General features: G+C 49.5%; 1 protein-coding gene across 2 annotated transcripts in view; it reads left to right on the forward strand.

Annotated features, from left to right (window-relative positions):
* Nucleotides 1-20405, forward strand: part of LOC100440962 (uncharacterized) — a 129372-nt gene that overhangs the window by 53507 nt on the left and 55460 nt on the right. For both annotated transcript variants that reach the window (XM_054534705.2, XM_054534707.2), the window contains exons 23-30: nucleotides 802-941; nucleotides 1969-2131; nucleotides 2243-2326; nucleotides 7827-7964; nucleotides 8060-8179; nucleotides 9342-9434; nucleotides 13056-13273; nucleotides 17735-17928. In XM_054534705.2, the coding sequence (XP_054390680.1) occupies nucleotides 802-941; nucleotides 1969-2131; nucleotides 2243-2326; nucleotides 7827-7964; nucleotides 8060-8179; nucleotides 9342-9434; nucleotides 13056-13273; nucleotides 17735-17928 (1150 nt within the window). The remainder of the gene's footprint in view (nucleotides 1-801; nucleotides 942-1968; nucleotides 2132-2242; nucleotides 2327-7826; nucleotides 7965-8059; nucleotides 8180-9341; nucleotides 9435-13055; nucleotides 13274-17734; nucleotides 17929-20405) is intronic.

The raw sequence follows: 20405 nt of genomic DNA on the forward strand, positions 1-20405 counted from the left end.
CAGCCAAGAGACCACCGAATCCCTCACCTGGGTCTCCTACCTCTCTCCCTGCTTGGGATGGAAAAGGGCTTTGTGCTACTGGCTTGGCCTGTGACATTGGGCCTCTTGGAGCCTCTATTTCTCTCTCTCTTTCCTTTTCCTTTTTCCTTTTCCTTCTTTTCTTATATATTCTTTGACAGTTTCATTCTGTTGCCCAGGCTGGAGTTCAGTGATGCTGTCATAGCTCACTGCAGCCTCGAACGTCTGGACTTAAAGGATCCTCCCCGCTCAGTCTCCCAAGTAGTTAGAACTATAGGCACATGCCACCCATGCCACCATGCATCACTGACTTTTGTTTGTTTGTTTGTTTGTTTTGTTTTAGCAGACACGAGGTATTGCTGTTTCCCAGGCTGGTCTTAAAGCCCTGGGCTCAAGTTACCCTCCCATCTCAGCCTCCCAAAGTGCTGGGATTACAGGCATGAGCCACCATGCCCAGACAGGCTTTAGTTTCTTGGCCTGTGAAATGGACCCTGGTCACTTTAGCACAGATCCAGGAGCAAAGCTTGGCATCCTTTAGCTGAGAAGTCTAAGTTCTTTGTTCCCCCTAGGTACCTAGGGAGTTCTAGCCGTGGTGGTACGCCGGTGGGATCCTGTGGTCTGATCAGGGTGGAGGCTATGGCCCAGTTCAGTAGCTGTTCTCGGATAGTCATTTCTGGGGGTGATGGGCAGGTTGTGGGGGGCTACCCTTTGCTTTCCTGCAAGGCAGGTCTGCAGCTTGGTCCTGCTGGCCCGTCCCTCTCTTCAGCCTGGATATTGTTGCAGCCCCGGAAGACCCAGGTGTCGCTCACGGCTCTGCGGACTGGTGCCCAGGGCCAGCCTCTGGGCCTGCAGTTGGAGGGAGAGCTGGAGGAGCTGAGGCAAGACAGGATGTTGTACCAGAAACGGGGGACCTTGCTCCTTAGGTGAGTGCGCCCCTTCTCCTCAGCTGACACCCCTGCACATTTCTCCTTCTGCAGCATGGAGGGTCCCCAGGGGGAAAAGGATGGGCAGAGCTACCTGGAGAATCCCTGCTGACTTGCTGGGGCCCAGATGGAACCCAAATCCCAGAGAAGAGCCACCTCCCCTGAAAGCTCCCACATTCCTCGCCCCCTCCATTAGTTGCTGAGGTGGGAGCAGAAGTTAGAGTCTCATCATCCTAGCCTGGAGCTTGCTTGGGGAGTCTTCTCATTTCCTAGAGACAGAGCTCATTAAAAAGCAGTTCCCTGTGTGCAGGGAACAGCACGAGGTTGGGACGAGCAGAACCATCTTGGACTCCAGGCTATGCATTGAGCAGCTGTGTGGCCTTAGTTAAGTCACCTACAGCCTAAACAGCAGCAGTGATGACAAAGGAACAGCAGCATCGTTTGTAGAGTGTTCGTTCTTGTTTTTATCCTGTTTACATTCATTGAGCACATGCTATGGACCAAGTGCTCTTCTGGGCATGTGGAAAATGGCAGAGAACTGGAGCGTCAGAAACCTTTGCCCTTGGGGAGCTTGCGTTCATTTCATGTATGTTATTTTTAATCCCAACCACTGTGTCCGATCAGTATTATTTTAGCCTCCGTTTTACAGATGGGAAAAGTGAGGCACAGAGCAGTCAAGTCCTTTTCCCAAGGTCACACAGCTAGTGAAAGACCGTGCCTGGATTCTAGTCCCAGTCTGTGTGACACCAGATGCTGTGTGTCGTCTATCCCCTTGGGTCTTTGCTGTCAAGTGGTGACGGGGACCCCAGCCATGCCCACTTCGCTGACGCAGTGAGGTAGTGAAGGGTTCTGGATGCCAAATTGTAAAGCACAGGGCTGCCAGGTGTCCTGATGTTCTCTTCTCTGTGGCAGAGTCTTAACTCTGCAAGCTCGTGACAGGCCCAGGCTGAGACCGTGGGGCACAATTGTCCCCCGACACTGCCAGCTGCTTTAATGGCTTTGACCTGTTTTTCCCTCTGCACACCAGGCACCCCTTGCACCTGCCCATCCCGAAGAGCCTCCTCCTGCAGGAGACCTTCACGGCTGATAGGCGACACCAGCGCTATTCCCTGGAGACTAGGGTTGTCCTGAATGGCCGAGAGGAAACCCTGCAAACCGTGGTCCTGGGCTGCCAGGCCGGACACCCCTATGTGAGTGGGTCCAGGGCATAGCCGGGAAGGGGCCTGAGAGCCAGAGGAAGGCCCCAGCTGCCTCCTCACTCCTTGCATGCGTGTGTACATGTATGTGGTTGTCCCTCCCAGGTCTGTGCAGGTCTGACACATCCATATGATGGCAAAGTCATCCCCAGGAACACAGAGGGGTGCCTGGTTACTTGGAATCAGACGGTAAGAGTGGAGACCCCAGAGACCTTTGCACCCCACTCAGCCCTGGTTCAAGTTGCTATCATCTCTCGGTAGGATTAAAAACATGTTATCTGGGCTGAGTGCAGTGGCTCACACCTGTAATCTTAGCTACTCAGGAGGCTGAGGTGGGAAGATCGCTTAAGACCAGGAGTTTGAGATCCGTCTGGGCAACGTATGGAAACCCCGTTTCTACAAAAGAAAAAAAAAATTTGTTTCATTAGCCAGGCATGGTGGCATGTGCTTGTAGTCCCAGCTACTGGGGAGGCTGAGGCAGGAGGATCTGATTAAGCCCAAGAAGTTGAGGCTTCAGTGAGCCATGATTGCACCATTGCATTCCAGCCTGGGCAACAGAGCAAGACTCAGACACCACTCCCCGGCCCCCGAACCACACACACACACAAAGTTCTCCTGGACAGGTGTGGTGGCTCATACCTGTAATCCTAGCACTTTGGGAGGCCAAGGCAGGAGGGCAGATCACCTGAGGTCAGGAGTTCGAGACCACCCTGGCTAACATGGTGAAACCCCGTGTCTACTAAAAATATAAAAACTAGCTGGGCGTGGTGGTGGGTACCTGCAGTCCCAGCTACTCCAGAGGCTGAGGCAGGAGACCCCAGGAGGTGGAGGTTGCAGTGAGCCGAGATCGCGCCACTGCACTCCAGCCCGGGCAACAGAGTGAGACACTGCCTCAAAAAAAAAAAAAAAAAAAAAAAAAAAGGTTTACCTGCCTGGGTTCTGTTTCATTTGGTCCTCCCTAGTACAGTCTATGTGACAGTCAGAGGGAGATTTTCTAAAGGCCAGCACAACCCTGCCACCCACATGCTCTCAAACTCTGACAGCCCCTCTCGGGATAAAGCCCCAGTCCTGTCCCCTCAGCCCTGCTTCGTGGCCTGCATCCGCCTCATCCAGCCTCTTTGCATTTCCTCGCCTGGCTCTTTCCTGCCTTGGGACCTCTGCATGTCCTGTGTGCCTGGAGCCGTCACCCTCTCCTTCAGCTTTGCCTCCTCCCTTCTACTCATCTTTTAGGATTGAGCTCAAGCATCCTCTCGCCTGACCCCCAGACCACCTCACACACACCCCTGCTTACTCTAGCGATGCCTTATATCTTTTTCTTTCCTTTTTTTTTTTTTTTTTTTTTTTTTTTTTTTTTGAGAAAGAGTCTCACTTTGTCACCCAAGCCGTAGTGTAGTGGTGCAGTCTCAGCTCACTGCAACCTCTGCCTCCTAGGTTCAAGTGATTCTCCTGCCTCAGCCTCCCGGGTAGCTGGGATTACAGACGTGCATTCCCACTCCTGGCTAATTTGTGTATTTTTAGTAGAGACTGGGTTTTACCATGTTGGCCAGGCTGGGATCAAACTTCTGACTTCAAGTGATCTGCCCGCCTTGGCCTCCCAAAGTGCTGGGATTACCGCTGCACCCAGCTTGCCCTTTATCTTTTGCCTTTAGTACCTATTACAAATCCCAGTTCTTTTTTTTTTTTTTTTAAGACAAAGTCTCGCTCTGTCACCCAGGCTGGAGTGCAGTGGCACAATCTCGGCTCACTGTAGCCTTGTCCTCCTAGGCTTAAGTGATCCTCCCACCTCAGCCTACCAAGCAGCTGGGACTACAGGCACACACTACCCCCACACCTGGTTATTTTTTATTTTTATTTTTAGTAGAGACAGAGTCTTGCTATATTGCCCAGGCTGGTCTTGAACTCCTGGACTCTAAGCGATCCTCCCATCTTGGCCTCCAAAATGCTGAGATTATAGGTGTGAACCACCGTACCTGGCCCCAGTTCTATTTTTGTGTGATTCATCAATCCCTGGCTCGTCTGCTAATCTGGAAAGCTCATGATCTCCATGAGTACTTTACCACCGTAGCCACAGGGCTTGGTATATAGTAGGTGCTCAATGAATACTTGCCGCCATGATGCTGTTTAACACCCGTTGCATGCCAGGATCCAGAGCAGAGGTCAACAAACTTTTCTGGAAAGAACCAGATAGTAACTAGTTTAGGCTTCATGGGCCACATGGTTCAGATCTTGTTGACTCGTAACTGCCGTTACAGTTCAAGAGCACGGTGAATAATACGTAATGAATGGGCGTGGCTGTGTCCCAACAGGGCTTCACTTGCAAAAACAGGCCACATTTAGACCAGGGGCTGTAGTTGCTGGCCCCTGACTTAGAGGGTCTTTTTTGAGGCAGGGTCTTGCTCTGTCACCCAGGCTGGAGTGCAGGGGCACGATCATGGCTCACTCACTGCAGCATTGACCTCCCAAGCTCAAGTGATCCTCACACCTCAGCCTCCTAAGTAGCTGAGACCACAAGTGTGCACCACCACGCCCAGCTCATTTTAAAATTTGTTGTAGAGATGGAGGTCTCACTATGTTTCCCAGGCTGGTCTTGATCTGTTGGATTCAGGGGATCCTCCTGCCTCACCTTCCAAAGTGCTGGGATTAGGCCAGGTGTCGTGGCTCACACATGTAATCCCAGCATTTTAGGAAGCCAAGGTGGGTGGATCACTTGAGGTCAGGCATTCGAGACCAGCCTGGCCAACATGGTAAAACCCCATCTCTACTTAGAAAACTATAAAAATTGGCTGGGCATAGTGGTGGGTGACTGTAATCCCAGCTACTCGGGAGGCTGAGGCTCAAGAATCACTTGAACCTGGGAGGCGGAGGTTGCAGTGAGCCAAGATCCCACCACTACACTCCAGCCTGGGTGACAGAGAGAGACTTGGTGTCAAAAAAAGTGTTGGGATTACAGATAAGAGTCGCCACACCTGGCTGAGGGTCTTGACATGTGGCTCCCTAGGGGTGAAACTTGTTTTCGCCTGTGTGTCCTTGGCAAATTATTTCATGTCTCTGGACCTGAGTTTCCTTGTGTGCAGAATGGGAGCAGCAGTGCTTATCTCTACACAGTGGCTGTGAGGATTACAGTGTAGTGTTGTAAAATGCCTACTAGAACCCTATCCAGGTCTTCTTCCTGACACCTCTAGGAGGAGTTGATATTCTGGGAAAGCACCGTATTTTTCAGCAAGCATTTATGGAGCATCTACTGTGTACAAGGAAGATAGTCATTGTTTCTCTCTCTCTCTTTTTTTTTTTTTTTTTTTAGACAGAGTCTCACTCTGTTGTCTAGGCTGGAGTTTGGAGTGCAGTGACTTGATCTCAGCTCACCGCAACTTCCATGTGCCAGATTCATGCACAGACCCCTCCCATCATTTTTTTTTTTTTTTTTTTTTTTTTTGAGACTGAGGATCAAGTCTCGCTCTGTTGCCCAGGCTAGGGTGCAGCTGCGCGATGTTGGCTCATTGCACCCTCTGCCTCCTGGGTTCAAGTGATTCTCCTGCCTCAGCCTCCCGAGTAGCTGGGATTACAGGTGCCCACGATCACACCCGGCTAATTTTTGTACTTTTAGTAGAGATGGGGTTTCTGCATGTTGGCCAGGCTGGTCTCGAGCTCCTGACCTCAGGTGATACCCCCCACCTCAGCCTCCCAAAGTGCTGGGATTACAGCTATGAACCACCTCGCCCGGCCGTTTCTCTTTGGAAGATACACAACAGCCCCTGGGAAGGAGGGTGAACCAGGCAGCTGTTGAGCATTGAGACCCACCCTTCTTGGGGGCTCCCTTCATCATTAGTTAAACGAGGCTGCGTGTGGCTCCCTGGGGATAAGGTAGTACAGTTATTGGAGCTTCTAGGGAGAAACAAACGGCAGGATGACAGCCTCAGACACCTGCAGAAGTGGCTCCCGATGGTGTTTGCTGTTTCTTAAACCGGAGATTGCAGAGCTGGCGCCATGGGCCAAATTCAACCTGCAGATGGGTTTTGTTTGGTCTGCTTAGCATTTAACTTTTTTAAGGAAATTAATTGCTACCATTGAAAATCAGAAGATTTTGAGTAAAATCCAGATTTCCAGGGTTTATAAGAAGAAAATCAGACGGTGTGACCACACCAGGCCTCAAATCCCAGCTGACAACAACAGGCTCTGACTGAGTAAATGGCAGTCGTTTAGTTTCATATAATTTGGCTGTCTGCTCTTTTTAAAACCGTGTCTAGGCTGGGCGAGATGGCTTACGCCTGTAATACTAGCACTTTGGGAGGCCGAGGCAAGGCGGATCATTTGAGGTCAGGAGTTCGAGACCAGCCTGACCAACGTGATGAAACCCCCATCCCTACTAAATACAAAAAAAATCAGCCAGGCATGGTGGCGGGCGCCTGTAATCCCAGTTACTCAGGAGGCTGAGGCAGGAGAATCGCTTGAACCTGGGAGGTGCAGGTTGCAGTGAGCCGAGATCATGCCACTGCACTCCAGCCTGGGCGACAGAGCGAGACTGTCTCTAAAATAAAATAAAATATAAAATAAAATAAAATAAGCTGTTTAATGACATACATTTTTCTCCCCTCTTGGACCCTTATTTCCCTTCCTCCATCTTGGTTCTAAAGTAAAGCCGAGCACCCTTTAAAGATGCACTGCAATGATAAAGCTCCTTGGCAGGCATTTTTAACTTCTCAGTCAACACGGGTAGGAAAAGATGGCAACGTGCTACTGTGTACTTGGCCTGTGGCAGAAGCTAAATGGTTGTTGAGTGAATAAATGATGGAGTAATTGTATATTAGTTTGCTGTGGCTGCCATAACAAATCGCTGCAATCTTAGTGGTTTAAAACGCCACAGATTTTACAGTTTTGGAATTCAGAAGCCGAAAATGGATCTCACATGGCTAAAATCAAGGTGTTAGCAGGGCTGTGTTCCTTCTGGAGGCTCCAGAGGAGAGTCCATTTCCTTTCCTTTTCCAGCTTGTGGAAGCTGCCTGCATGCCTTGGCTCATGGCCCCTTCTTCCACCTTCAAAGCCAACAGCGTGGCATCTTCCAGGCTCTGTGTGACTCTGACCCTCCTGCCTCCCTCTCATAGGATCCCTGTGATTACTTTAGGGCCACCCGGATAACCTCCTCCTGTCAAGATCTTCAATCCAGTCACACTGCAAAGTCTCTTTTGCCATGAAAGGTCCCATATTGACAGGTTCCAGTGATGAGGACATGGATGTCATTGTGGGATGAGTGTTCTTCTGCCAGCTCCACTATGAATTACTCATTCGTTCACTCTAGCACAGCTTTGACCTTGGGGTTTCAGGTTGTAACTAGTGATTCTGCATTTGTCCAAATATTTATTGAGCACCTGCTACATGCTAAAACCTGTGCTAAGTATTAGGAATACGGCAATGAACAAATAGACTACTCCCAAGGCACTTTCTTTGAACAAGACACATTCACATTTGTTCCATCAAGCCCACCCTGCTAATCTTACCTTTAGGCACTGGAGTTTACCATTCCTGTGTACCCAACCCCACTTCCTGTCCTATAAGTGGAAGAGTGTAGACTGCTCCATAACCCATCAATTTTTGGACCACTTTTTTCTGACCACTGGATTCCCAGGGTGGCTTCTGCAGGCACGTAGAGATGGGACGAGACCTCTCTCAGTGCCTCTGGTTCTCACACACCCAGGCTAAGAACAGGGAGGTCGAGGCCACTTTGAAAGTCAACCGGAAAGTTGTCCTGCACTTGAAGGGTTTGCTTCATGACAGATCTCAGCGTGGGGAAATCCGGCACAGCGTGGCCCTGGACTTGGCCCATTCCTACCAGGTATGGGTCCCCAGGTTGGGCAGACCCTGGTTTGTGCCCTCCACACACAGCTTGGCTGTTAGCAGAAGTCAAGGGTGTTGTCTGTTTCTTCCCAGCTGAGCTTCCCCCAGGCCCTGAGCTTGGATGGGGGCATCATCTTTAGACAGAGTCCCCAAGGAACATTCAACTTTGGCATGGATGCACGAGCTGCCGTCAACCACAACGTCACATCCCAGGTCAGGAGACTGAGTCCTGCTCCCTTGCCGAGGGAGGCTGGGTCTTAATAACCTTTAATGAAGGTGCCCTGTATGAGATGTCTGAGGAGGTGGCAGGAGACATGACCCTGGGGAGCCAACAGCACAGCCCTTATTTTGGCAGTGTGTGTGTGATTAGTCAGGATGCATGGACTGTTGTTGTAAACAAATGTTTGGCTCTTTGTGAAAGGCCAGTGTTCATGTGCAGTTCAGCCTGGCTCTGCTCCATGCAGTCTCTCAGGATCCAGGCCTCCCCACCTTGTGGCTCTGCCCTGGCAGGCAGATGGAGGGACAGAGAGTGGAGAATTAGGCAGGAGGCTTTTATGGGCCAGACCCATAAGTAGAAAGGTCATTCCTGCCTGGGTTCTCATCACATGATCCCACCTAGCTGCAAGGGAGGCTGGGAAATGTAGTTTTAGCTATATGTCCAGGAAGAAAAGGAAATGCAGTTTGGTGAATATATAGCAGCCATTGTAGGTATATTTACTCACTCAGGGCTGTTCATTTGTTCATCCATGGACGTGTTCATTCATGTGCATTCATTCAGCATGGATGGGTTGTATCTCTGCTGGGTGACTCTGTCCCCATCTCTGTTCCCGTCTCTGAGGAGCTTTCAATCTAGTGGGCTTTTAGTGTTATATAAGTTCAAGTTCAATTCCCAGTTCCACTGTTAACGAGCTGTGTAACCTTGGGTGAATTACTGAATCCCACTGAGCCTCAGTTTTGCTAGCTGAGAAATGGGATGGTAACAGCAACCCAGCAAAGCAGTGTTGAGGATTAAATGAGGCGGTCATTGTGAACCTGGTAGCACAGTGCCTGGTTCACGGTCACGGTCAAGTAGAAGGTCAAGTAGAAGGTCAAGTAGAAGGTGGCTGTGGGAGGCATGAGCAGGCACCATGGCAGGGAGTAGGGGGTCCCAGAGTGGTCTTCCCAGCCCCCCATCCAGGACGTCACTTCCTAAGCAACCTTTTACTATAGCACAGCCTGAGTAAGACTGAGGGCTGAAGAACATTGAGGGAGGACAGAAGTTTCTGGTTTGAGCTTTGGGAATATTCTGGGATGCGTTTGCCCAGTAGCCACCTCCTAGGGTTCTGCATCTCTCTCTCTGTTCCCTCTGACCGCTCTTCAACTCTCCCTGCAACAGGCCTCGGTCCAGCTGAATGGATCTGACTCCGACTTTGCATTTCTCTTCTGGCTCACGCATCCCCACGGACCAACACTTCCTCCAAACTTCCAGGTATGGACGTTGCTCCCTTGGAGATGACCTTGACTCGCCTGCCAAGGGTTGTCTCTGAGCAGCTGGCCTATTGGGAGATGGGCGGAAGGAAGGCAGGATGGGGGACCGAGGGAGGGAGGCCACACTTGCAATGTTGTGCTTAGCCAGACAGCCCCTGCAGAATCAAGAACAGATGGCCGGGAGGTTTCCACATCCATCATTTGGAAGTGATGGTCTAGGCTGAAGCGGGTGAAGGATCGTATTTCACTCTTGAAAATGGACAGAAACAGAGTTTTCCTTCAAACTCTGCCCTGTATTGGGGCTTGGGAGAAGCCGTGTAATCCTTCAAGAGGGCTTTGTTGACCCGGGTATTTTGGAGGTAGAGAAAGACATCCAGGTGGGAGCCCTGTCCCCCCACCAAATTTGTGGCTTCATTGAGCAGGCTGTGCATGGTGTGTGCACAGGAATTAGGGGGTGGCTAATTCAAGGATGTGGAGGTGTAAATAGGAAATCCTGACAGGGATGAGGCCCTCAGAAGACGTGGGGCAGACCTTTAATTTGATAGCAATAAAAAAAATTAGAGGTGGGGTCTCACTATGTTGCCCAGGCTGGTTTTAAAGTCTTGGCCCCAAGCTGTCTTTCTGCTTCAACCTTCCAAAGTGCTAAGATTACAGGCATGAGCCACTGCACCTAGCCTGATAGCATTTTAAAATTTCTTTTGAGACAGGATCTCACTCTGTTGGCTGGGCTGAAGTGCAGTGGCATAATCACGGCTCACTTCAGCCTTGACTACCTGGGGTCAAGCGGTCCTCCCACCTCAGCCTCCTGAGTAGCTGGTACCACAGGCACGTGCCACAACACCCAGCTAATTTTTGTACTTTTTTTTTTTTTTTTTGGCAGAGACAGGGTCTCGCTATGTTGCCCAGCCTGGCCTTGAGCTCCTGGGCTCAAGCGGCCCTCTTCCCTTGGCCTCCCAAGGTGCTGGGATTATAGGCATAAGCCACTGCCCCTAGCCCTGATAGCATTTTTTTAAACACCTGCTGTTCATTCCCTATGTATTGGGTTTTAGAAAGTTGAATGGAGCCCGAGAATGGCTCTGAATGGCTGAATGGAGGGAACTGCTTATTCTTAGAGGCATGAGCTTTCACAGGTTGATGTCCCTGAAGTCAGTCTGTAGCTTCACATTGACACAGGTCACCGTTTCACTAGCAACCTTTTGATTTTGTGGAGTTCCCTGAGATCACGGCCCATTTGAGAGCCGCTGGCATCTTAGATTGGAGGAAATGTCATCATATTAACCATTTGTTCCAGGAGCTGATGTCTGTGGAATGATTGCGTGGCAGGCTCTGTTCTAAACCCTCTTTGTGGATTAACTCATGGTTGCCTCATGATGCTGTTGTTGGGGGTGTGGAGCACTGTTGTACCATTTTGTGGGTGAGGCTCTGAGATTTAGAGAGGTGGTATGACTTGCCCAAGATCATGGAGCTTACCAGTGGAACATCTTGGGTGGGAACCCAGGCATTCTGGTTTCAGAACCCATGTGATCGATCCCCCGAACTCATCGGGGAGTGGGGGTGGGTTACCCTGGAAGCTTGGATGCTGGGTCATCTAATGAGTGCAAACATTATTATCATTAGTATTTTTTGAGACCGAGTCTCGCTGTGTCATCCAAGCTGGCGTGCCGTGGCATGATCTCGGCTCACTGCAACCTCTGCCTCCCGGGTTCAAGCGATTCTAGTGCCTCCGCCTCCCAAGTAGCTGGGATTACAGGCATGTGCCACCACACCCAGCTAATTTTTTGTATTTTTAGTAGAGATGGGATTTTGCTATGTTGGCCAGGCCGGTCTTGAGCTGCTGACCTCAAATGATCCGCCTGCCCCCGGCCTTCCAAAGTGCTCGGATTACTGGTGTGAGCTCCTGTGCCCAGCTCAAACATTAAAGTTAAGTTTAATTTTTAAGACACGGTCTTACTCTGTCACCCAGGCTGGAGAGCAGTGACATGATCATGGCTCACTGCAGCCTTCCCCTCCCAGGCTCCAGCCATCCTTTCACCAGAGCCTTCTGAGTAGCTGGGACTACAGGTGCACGCCACCACGCTCAGCTAATGTTTTAATTTTTTGTGGAGATGCGGGTATTGCTCTGTTGCTCAGGCTGGTCTCAACTCTTGGCCTTCAGCAATCCTCCTGCCTTGGTCTCCAAAGTGCTGGGGTTACAGGTGTGAGTCATCATGCCCTGCCAGTCTATGGATTTTGACAGATTCATATAATGTCATGGATCTGCCGTTACGGCATCATTCAGAACAGTTTCCTTGCCCTAAAAAATCCTCTGGGTTCTACCTTTTCATCCCTCCTCCTACACTCCACCCCCTGGCAACCACTGATCTTCTTAGTGTCTGTGGTTTTGCCTTTTTCCAGAATGTCATAGAGTTGGAATACAGTATGCAGCCTTTTCAGATGGACTTCTTTCACTTAGTAACATACATTTAAGTTTCCTCCATGTCTTTTTCAGCTTAATAGCTCATTTTATATTAGCACTAAATAATATTCCATTGTCTGGGTGTATCGTGTTTTATTCAGCAGTTCATCTATGGAGGCACCAGGCATTCTTTTGAAACCTTTCCAGGCCAGGCATGGTGGCTCACACCTGTAATCCCAGCACTTTGGGAGGTCGAGGCAGACAGATCACCTGAGGTCAGGAGTTCGAGACCAACCTGGGAAACATGGTGAAACACCATCTCTACTAAAAATACAAAAAAAAAAAAAAATTAGCTGGGCATGGTGGTGGGCGCTTGTAATCCCAGCTACTCGGGAGGCTGAGGCAGGAGAATCGCTTGAACCTGGGAGACAGAGGTTGCAGTGAGCCGAGATCGCGCCACTGCACTCCATCCTGGGTGACACAGCGAGACTCTGTCTCAGAAAAGAAAAGACAAAAAACAAAAACAAAACTTTTCCTGTGATTATAATGCACAGGCTGGATTGAGAACCATGGGGCTAAAACTGCTTTGCAGATGAGGAAACTGAGGCCCAGATCAGTAAAGGGAGAGGCTCAGGTCCCTTGGAGCTGGTGGAGTCTTGGGCCTCTCTGCTCCCACCCTCCACTGCTCCCCTCCACTGCTCCCTTCAGTACCCTTGTTGGGGCTAGCTGCATGTTCACCCCAGCCTGACCACATGGGTACCCAGATACCATCCTCTTTGAACCCCAGAAGTTCTGGGTCCTCTGGTTCCCGTGGGGCACTCTATGGGGCCTCCTTTTCTGTGGAGGAGTTGCAAAGATGTCCTCTGCTTCCCCTACCAGCCCTCTTCAGGCACCAGCACGAGTTTTAGAGCTAGGCAGACTCAGGTGGCATATGTGACGCTTTCAGTGCCTCAGTTTCCCCATTTGTACAATAAGAACTCCCGTTTCACATGTGGTGGAAAGAACAAGATGGGACTGTACCCCTGGGCCAGGAGCTGGAGCCAGGGTAGGCTATCTCCTCCATTCCTCCCTCTGTCTCGTTTTGCCTACTAATTGTGTGCTGTCTACCATGATTGGTGAGTGCTCAAAGTTGGAGTGGCTCAGGAGGGCTTCCTGGAGAAGGAGGCAGCCCTCCCCCACACCCAGGATCCCATAGACCCTTCCTGTCCCTCCCCTGCCTCCCTGCAGGTGCAGGCAGTTGCCGGGCGCTACAGAGTGCGCAGCCTCAATGGGTGTCTATCTGTGCATATGTCTGGCCGGGAGCTGGTTCTGCTGGAGGTCAACGCCAGCCAGGACACTCGGAGGAGCAGCCGGGGCTGGGGTGTGAGTGTCCTTCTCCACCAGGCTGTCCTCAGTGCCCCCAGGGCTGTTCGGCTGCAGCTGTATGGAAAGATCACCCCAGCAAGGTAATGGTCCCCAGGTGGCCTGCAAGGAGGCAGGGACACCACAGAGGCCAAAAGGTTGGTGTCCTGGGACATGGGAAATCCTCACTCAGCGGCCCCTCTTCTGTCCCTCTGAGACCACACCCAAGTCAGCCCCATCGGTGCCACTGAGGACATGAAAAGCAGGTGGCATTCAGTTTTTCACTTTTACCCTTTATTTCTTTTTTGAATTGTTATGAGAGTGTTCATTGTAGATGGCTTAAAGGATAATGTATAAAGGGCTGGGCACCTTGAGTCACACCCCAGGGCTTTGGGAGGCCGAGGCAGGAGGATTGCTTGAGTTCAGGAGTTCAAGAGCAGCTTGCACAACATAGCAAGACCCCATCTCTCCAAAAAATAAAAAAAAATTAGCCAGGTGTGGTGGGGGGTGTACCTGTAGTCCTAGCTACTCAGGAGGCTGAGGTGGAAGGATTGCTTGAGCTCAGGAATTCAAGACCAGTCTGGACAACATAGACCCTATCTGTACAAAATTTTTTTAAAAAAATAGCCAGGTGTGGTGGCATGCACCTGTAGTCCCAGCTACTCGGGAAGCTAAGGTGAGAGGATTGCTTGAGCTTGGAAGTTGGAGGCTGCAGCAAGCTATGATTGCAGCATTGCAGCCCAGCCTGGGTGACAGTGAAACGAGCCTGACTCTAAAATAGTAATAATAATAATCACATAAAAAGGAATGAAACAAAAATCACTAGTGATCCCAAGGAACGTGCATCTCCATCTGGTCTCATGTCTGAGTATATATTTACCTACTCATGTGTCCACTATGGTGGGGTGCTCAGGAGCCTAGGGTCCAGGGGTGAGCACTTGGGTTTAAGTCCCAACTCGGCCACTGCTGCCTCTGGGACCACTGTCCCTTCTGTGCCTCAGTTTCTCCACCTGCCTCTTAGGGTTGTCCTAAGGATGAACTGAGTCCTGCATGTGAGTTCCTAAAGCCAGGGCCAGTGAGCATGCTCAATAGCTGGCTACCATCTTTGCTGCAGGTGTAATCAGAAAAATCAAACTCTTTTCTGCTCCTATCCTCTTAATGCTCAGTACAGGATAATTCTGTGGCCAGGAGCAAGGGGGTCTTTTTCCCCATCAAGCAATTCTCTGGTGGACACTAACTCGGTGTCCTACAAATTATCTCAGTTCTGACTCTATATACCTGGAGGTAGCATCAGACCCCACAGGTTAAGTGTGCAAGACTGCCCCCAACTTTAGACACCATTCCCCTCAGCCTCTCTAGTAGCTGGAACTACAGGCTTACCACCACACCTGGCTAATTTTTGTACTTTTTTTGTAGGAACAGGGTCTTGCTATGTTGCTCAGGCTGGTCTTGAACTCCTGGCCTGAAGCAATTTTCCAGCCTTAGCGTCCCAACGTGCCAGGACTACAGGCATGAGCCACCCTTTATACATTATTATACATTATTACTTATAGACTATTATAATTCTTTGTGTTATATACCATGAATGCTCTCATAACAATGGAAGAACCTAGGTTCTGCTGCCCACTGTGCTTGGTGAGCGCTCAAGAGCTGGAGTGGCTCGGGAGGGCTTCCTGGAGGAGGGATCCTCCCCCTCACTGAGGTTCCTATAGACTCTTCCTGTCCTCCCTCTGCTTCTGAGCCTTCCACTGCCTCCTGACCAACTGGCTGTAACTTGGAGTTCCCCATAACCTCCTCCCATCTTGTGTCTGATCATTCGTGAAAATGGCTCACAGAACTCAGGGAAACATTTTACGTATATTTATTCATTGATTATAGAGGATATGATTTGAGAACAGCCAGATGGAAGAGACGCTTAGGGCAAGGTATGGGGCAAGGGGTGCTGGGCTTCCCTGCCCTCTCCGGGCTCACCACCCTCTGTGTGTTCAGCCCAGAAGCTCTCTGTGAACCCCATGGTTCAGGGATTTCTATGGTGGCTTCATCATGCAGGCATGACCGCTTATTAACTCAATCTCCAGCCCCTCTCCCCTTCTCAGAGGATGGGATGTGGGGCTGAAAGTTCCAACCTCTAATCATGGCTTGATCCTTCTGTTGACCAGTTCCTGTCCAGGAACCCACCAAGAGTCACCTCATTAGAACCAAAGATGCTCCTATCAAGAAAAGAGACTCCCTAGTTCCAAGGGATTAGGAGCTCTGTGTCAAGGATTAGGGGCAGAGACCAAATATATATTTCCTATTACATCACAATATTCTGCTGTTTTGAGTACTGCACATTCTGGTACAAACTGGGTCTCCACTAAATATTTCCTCTGCAATCCCATGTTTGTTGCAGCCTTGGCATGGATTTAAGGAGACCTGGGCTGTGGGCATGGTCCTAGATAACCTTGTCCTCAGAATTGTCACCACAGCTGTCTGTCCATTCACCTGTCCACCTGCCCATCCTTATCCCCAGTCTGAAAAGGATTTGAGGCAAATTTTTAAAATGTACCTTGTTCTAGGTCAGGAGTTGGCAAACTCTCAGTAAAAGGCCAGATGGTAAATATTTTCAGCTTTGTGGGCCATATGGTCTCTGTTGCAACTACTCAACCCTGCCACTGCGACACAAGAGTGTCGTAGACAATTCATAAATAATGGGCATGATTGTGCTCCAATAAAACTTTATTTATAAAAACAAGGGGTGGGCCAGCTTTGGCCCACAAGCTGTAGTTTTCCAACCCTTGTTCTAGATTTTAAAAAGATACACGAGGAAGCTAGGGGGAAGGGAAAAGAAAAATAGGAAAAATGGGAAGCTGCTCAAAGTAGTTTCAGTAAACAAAATTCATGCCATGAGTTCCTCTGTGTTATTTAGAGCTCAGCTGAAGATTTGGCTCTGAGCTTCCTAGCAGCCAATGCAAAGAGAGAAACCAACAAGTAGTAGTATTTGCAGTGGCCCTCAGGAAGTGCACACACACAGTCCACAGCTGTGTACCATGAAATGCATGGCTGATCTTGTTCCTGGTGGTGAAGGTCAAGGGAAGTCTCTCCAATGGTGTCATGTAGGAACTCACTGTGTGATGACAGGAACTGTGTCCCCTGCCCCAATTTTCCAGCAAGTTTACCAGCAAGCTTCTTGGGGCTGTTCCTTTTCTCACATTTGTCAATCACTCATTATGACCCTGGAGCAGGAACCTTATATTCCAAAGTTCGTTTAATTCTAAACAACCCTATGCTTTAGGTACTGCTAACTGCTTATTTGAGCTTTGGGCATATTACTCTCTCTCTACCTGTTTCCTCATCTGTGTATTAGGGATCATAATATTCTCAAAACTCACAGGGCTTTTGTAAGGAGTCAGACAATGTGTCTAAAGTGCACAGTGCATGGCAGAGTGTGTTGGTTAGATGTTGCTGTATAACAAGCTACTCCAAAGCACAGAGATTAAAGAACAGCCATTTTGTTTGCTCATGATTCTGTGAGTCAGGAACTTACACAAGGCTTAGGCAGTTCTGTTCTGTGTGGCTTTGGCAGTGGTCATTCTCTGGGACTCTTGGCTGACATCAGCCTTCAGCTGAGTCAGTTCCCAGCCAGATGTGTGCATGGGCTGAGGACGGGGGTGGACTGGGAAGTCCAGGAAGTCTTCCTTTGCATGTCTGGCACCTCGGTGCTCTTCCATGTGCACCCCCCTCTCTCTTTTCAAGTGGCTGCTTGGGCCTCCTCACATCATGGCGGTCTCAGGCTGGTCAGACTTCTTACCAGGTGGCTGGGTTCCAAGAGGCAGCATTCACGTGAGAAGGTGAAAGTTGCAGATCTTAGGGCCCAATCTTGAAAGTTCTGCAGCGTCATTTCTGCCACATTCTACTGACCAAAACGTAGGTCACAAGGCCAGCCCTGATTCAAAGGGAGAGGACATAGATCTCACATGTTAATGCAGGAGTGGCAAAGTCACCTTGCAGGAGAGTATGGGAAGAGCTGGCCATAGGAGCAAACACACTGTTTCATACCTGGTTGAGTACCTGTCAGTATCAATATCAATATCAGTTCAAGGCCAGGCACAGCAGCTCATGCCTGTAATCTCAGCACTTTGGGAGACCAAGGCGGGCAGATCACCTGAGGTCAGGAGTTCGAGACCAGCCTGGGCAATGTGGTGAAACCCCATCTCTACTAAAAATACAAAAACTAGCCAGCTGTTGTGGCGGGTCCCTGCAATCCCAGCTACTCAGGAGGCTGAGACAGGAGAATCGCTTGAACCCAGGAGGCGGAGGTTGCAGTGAGCTGAGATCGTGCCACTGTATTCCAGCCTGGGTGACAGAGTCACTCTGTCTCCTAGGAAAAAAATAAAAATAGAAAAAAAAGCTCGATATCAGTATGTCCACTTTATTCTCCGCTTTGCAGAAGGAGAAACTGATGCTCAGAGAGGTTATGTCCTTGTCCCAGGTCATCCTGTTAGTGGGCAGCATCATTGAGATTGGAACCCAGGTTTGCCTGACTGCAAAGCCCATGATCTTAACCCCCTTACTTCACTGCCTAGGATTTGGCTGTTTTCCAAGGCACTGCTGGACCAGAACACAGCACAGCTGCTCCTCAGGGCATCAGAGGAATGGAGGGGAGGCCGGATTCTGACCTTCCAGAGCCAAACCCGGCACACGGTGGCTGGCTGGGCAACGATGCCCCACCTCCTGACACTCACAGGAAGGCTGAAGCAGAAGGAGACGCTTCAAGAGGGTGAGGGCCTGGGGAACGCCATGCGGGCAGCGGCAAGCACTTTCTATGAAACTGCAAGGTAGATTCAGTTCCACCCAAGTCCAGTGATGCTCCAACTCCAGCATCTCACACTGGCATGTCCACAGGTTTAGATAAAGGGATATGGATGATTCCCCTTTGTGTGAAATGAACATGCATTCTGACAAAGAAAATCTGCTCACTAAAAACTGAATAGGGTCCCTTATGCAGGACTTGTCAGAGCCTTTAACACGCTAATGGACATTGTATATCTCCAGGAGGGGGAGTTGGGTGCAGGGTTTCCCAAGCGTATTTTTTTGGAATACCTTTTATTTTGACGTAACACTAGACTTGTAGAAAAGTTGCAAGAACAGTGCAAAGAATCGCACAGGCCCTTTGCCCAGATTAATCAGTTACTAACATTTTACATTTCCTTTATCATTCTCATATTCATATTCTCTCTATGTGTACGTATATTTAACATATTATTTTATTCCTGAATTGTGTTTTCCTAGATTGCAGACATGATAATTCTTTTTTTTCATTTTCTTTTTTGAGACTGAGTTTTGCTCTTGTCCCCCAGGCTGGAGTGCAATGGAGCAATCTCAGCTCACTGCAACCTCCGCCTCCCAGGTTCAAGCGATTCTGCTGCCTCAGCCTCCGGAGTAGCTGGGATTGCAGGAACACAGCATCACACCTGGCTAATTTTTTTTGTATTTTTAATAGAGACGGGGTTTCACCATGTTGACCAGGCTGGTCTCAAACTCCTGGCCTCAAGTGATCGATCTGCCTCCGCTCCCAAAGTGCTGGGATTACAGGTGTGAGCCACCGCGCCTGACAGTTATTTACATTTTGAAGGGTACAGGGCAGTCATGTTGTGAAACAGCCCTCTGTCTGTTGGTAGAAAGCCTGTTGGTAGGACACCACAGAAATGAGGCAGCCTCCTGTCAGGTGGCACCTTCTGTCTGTTTGTCCAACGTTGGTGACATTAGCTTTGATCTCTTGATTAAGCTGGGGTTGCCAGGTTCCTTGCCTGTAAAGCTTTTAGTTATTTCCTTTGTAATTAATAAGTAATTGGGGGAAGATACTTAGAAGTCATGTAAGTATTCTATGTTCTCATCGAATTGTGACCCTCGTAGTTTTAGCATCCACTGATGATGCTTGTCTGAGTCTGTTACTGTTATGGTTGCCAAATGGGGATTTTTCTAATTTTTTTTTTAATTTATTGCTTACAGGCCAGGCATGGTGGCTCACGCCTATAATCCCAGCACTTTGGGAGGCTGAGGCAGGCAGATCACTTGAGGCCAGGAGTTCAAGACCAGCCTGGCCAACATGGTGAAACCCCGTCGCTACTGAAAATACAAAAATTAGCCAGGGTGGCGGTGCACGCCTTTAGTCCCAGCTCCTCAGGAGGCTGAGGCATGAGAATCACTCGAACACAGGAGGCAGAGGTTGCAGTGAGCCAAGATCACACCACTGCACTCCATCCTGGGTGATAGAGTGAGACTCTGTCTCAAAAAATAATAATAATTCATTGCTTAGGGAGAATGCTCTCCCTGCTTACTCCCTTTGCCCTTCCCTTCCCTTCTGTATTAGTCTGTCCTTGCAATGCTATCACATCCTGAGAGTAGGTAATTTATAAAGACGTTGGCTCGTAGTTCTGCAGGCTGTACTGGAAGCATGGTACATCTTCTTCTCTGCCAGCACGTCACAGGGCCAGAGCAGGATTAAGAGAAAGAGGGGGGAGCTGCTACACAAGTTTAAACAACCAGATCTCACTATCGAAAGGACAGTACAAGGGGATGCTGCTAAATTGTTTATGAGAAATCCGCTCCCAGGTCACCCAGTCACCTCCCACCAGGCCCCACCCCTGACGTTGGGGATTACAATTCAACATGAGAGTTGCTGGGGACACAGGTGCAAACCATATCACCCTCCTTCTTCCTTTCTTAACCTCAGTAGGGACTCATGGATTCTTATTTTATTCAGTAATCTGTCATAATCATTATTATTTCAGTGCCCGATTTTTCTTGGTTTCCCCCCCGGGAGTCCCTACAAGACAGCTCCTCCCCCTCCCCTCCCCTCCCCATTTCCCAAACAAGGTTTCACGAATATAGAAAAGTTGAATTGCACGTGAATTATAACCTAAATGTTATAATTGTTTGCATTTTGTGTTATTTTCTTTATCCCCTATCCACTGTCCATCTGTCAGAGGTGTGTAAACCACAGCAACCCCATCTTGAATAGGAGCTGGGTAAAATGAGGCTGAGACCTACTGGGCTGCATTCCCAGGAGGTTAAGGCACTCAGTCACAGGGTGAGACAGGAGGTCGGCACAAGAAGCGGGTCATAAAGACCTTGCTGATAAAACAGGTTTCCGTAAAGAAGCTGGCTGAATCCCACCAAAACCAAGATGGTGACATCCCACCAGAACCAAGATGGCGACGAGAGCGTCCTCTGTTCGTTCTCATTACTACATTC

Source organism: Pongo abelii, chromosome 18 (genome assembly GCF_028885655.2).
Source record: "Pongo abelii isolate AG06213 chromosome 18, NHGRI_mPonAbe1-v2.0_pri, whole genome shotgun sequence".
NCBI classification, from domain to species: Eukaryota; Metazoa; Chordata; class Mammalia; order Primates; family Hominidae; genus Pongo; species Pongo abelii.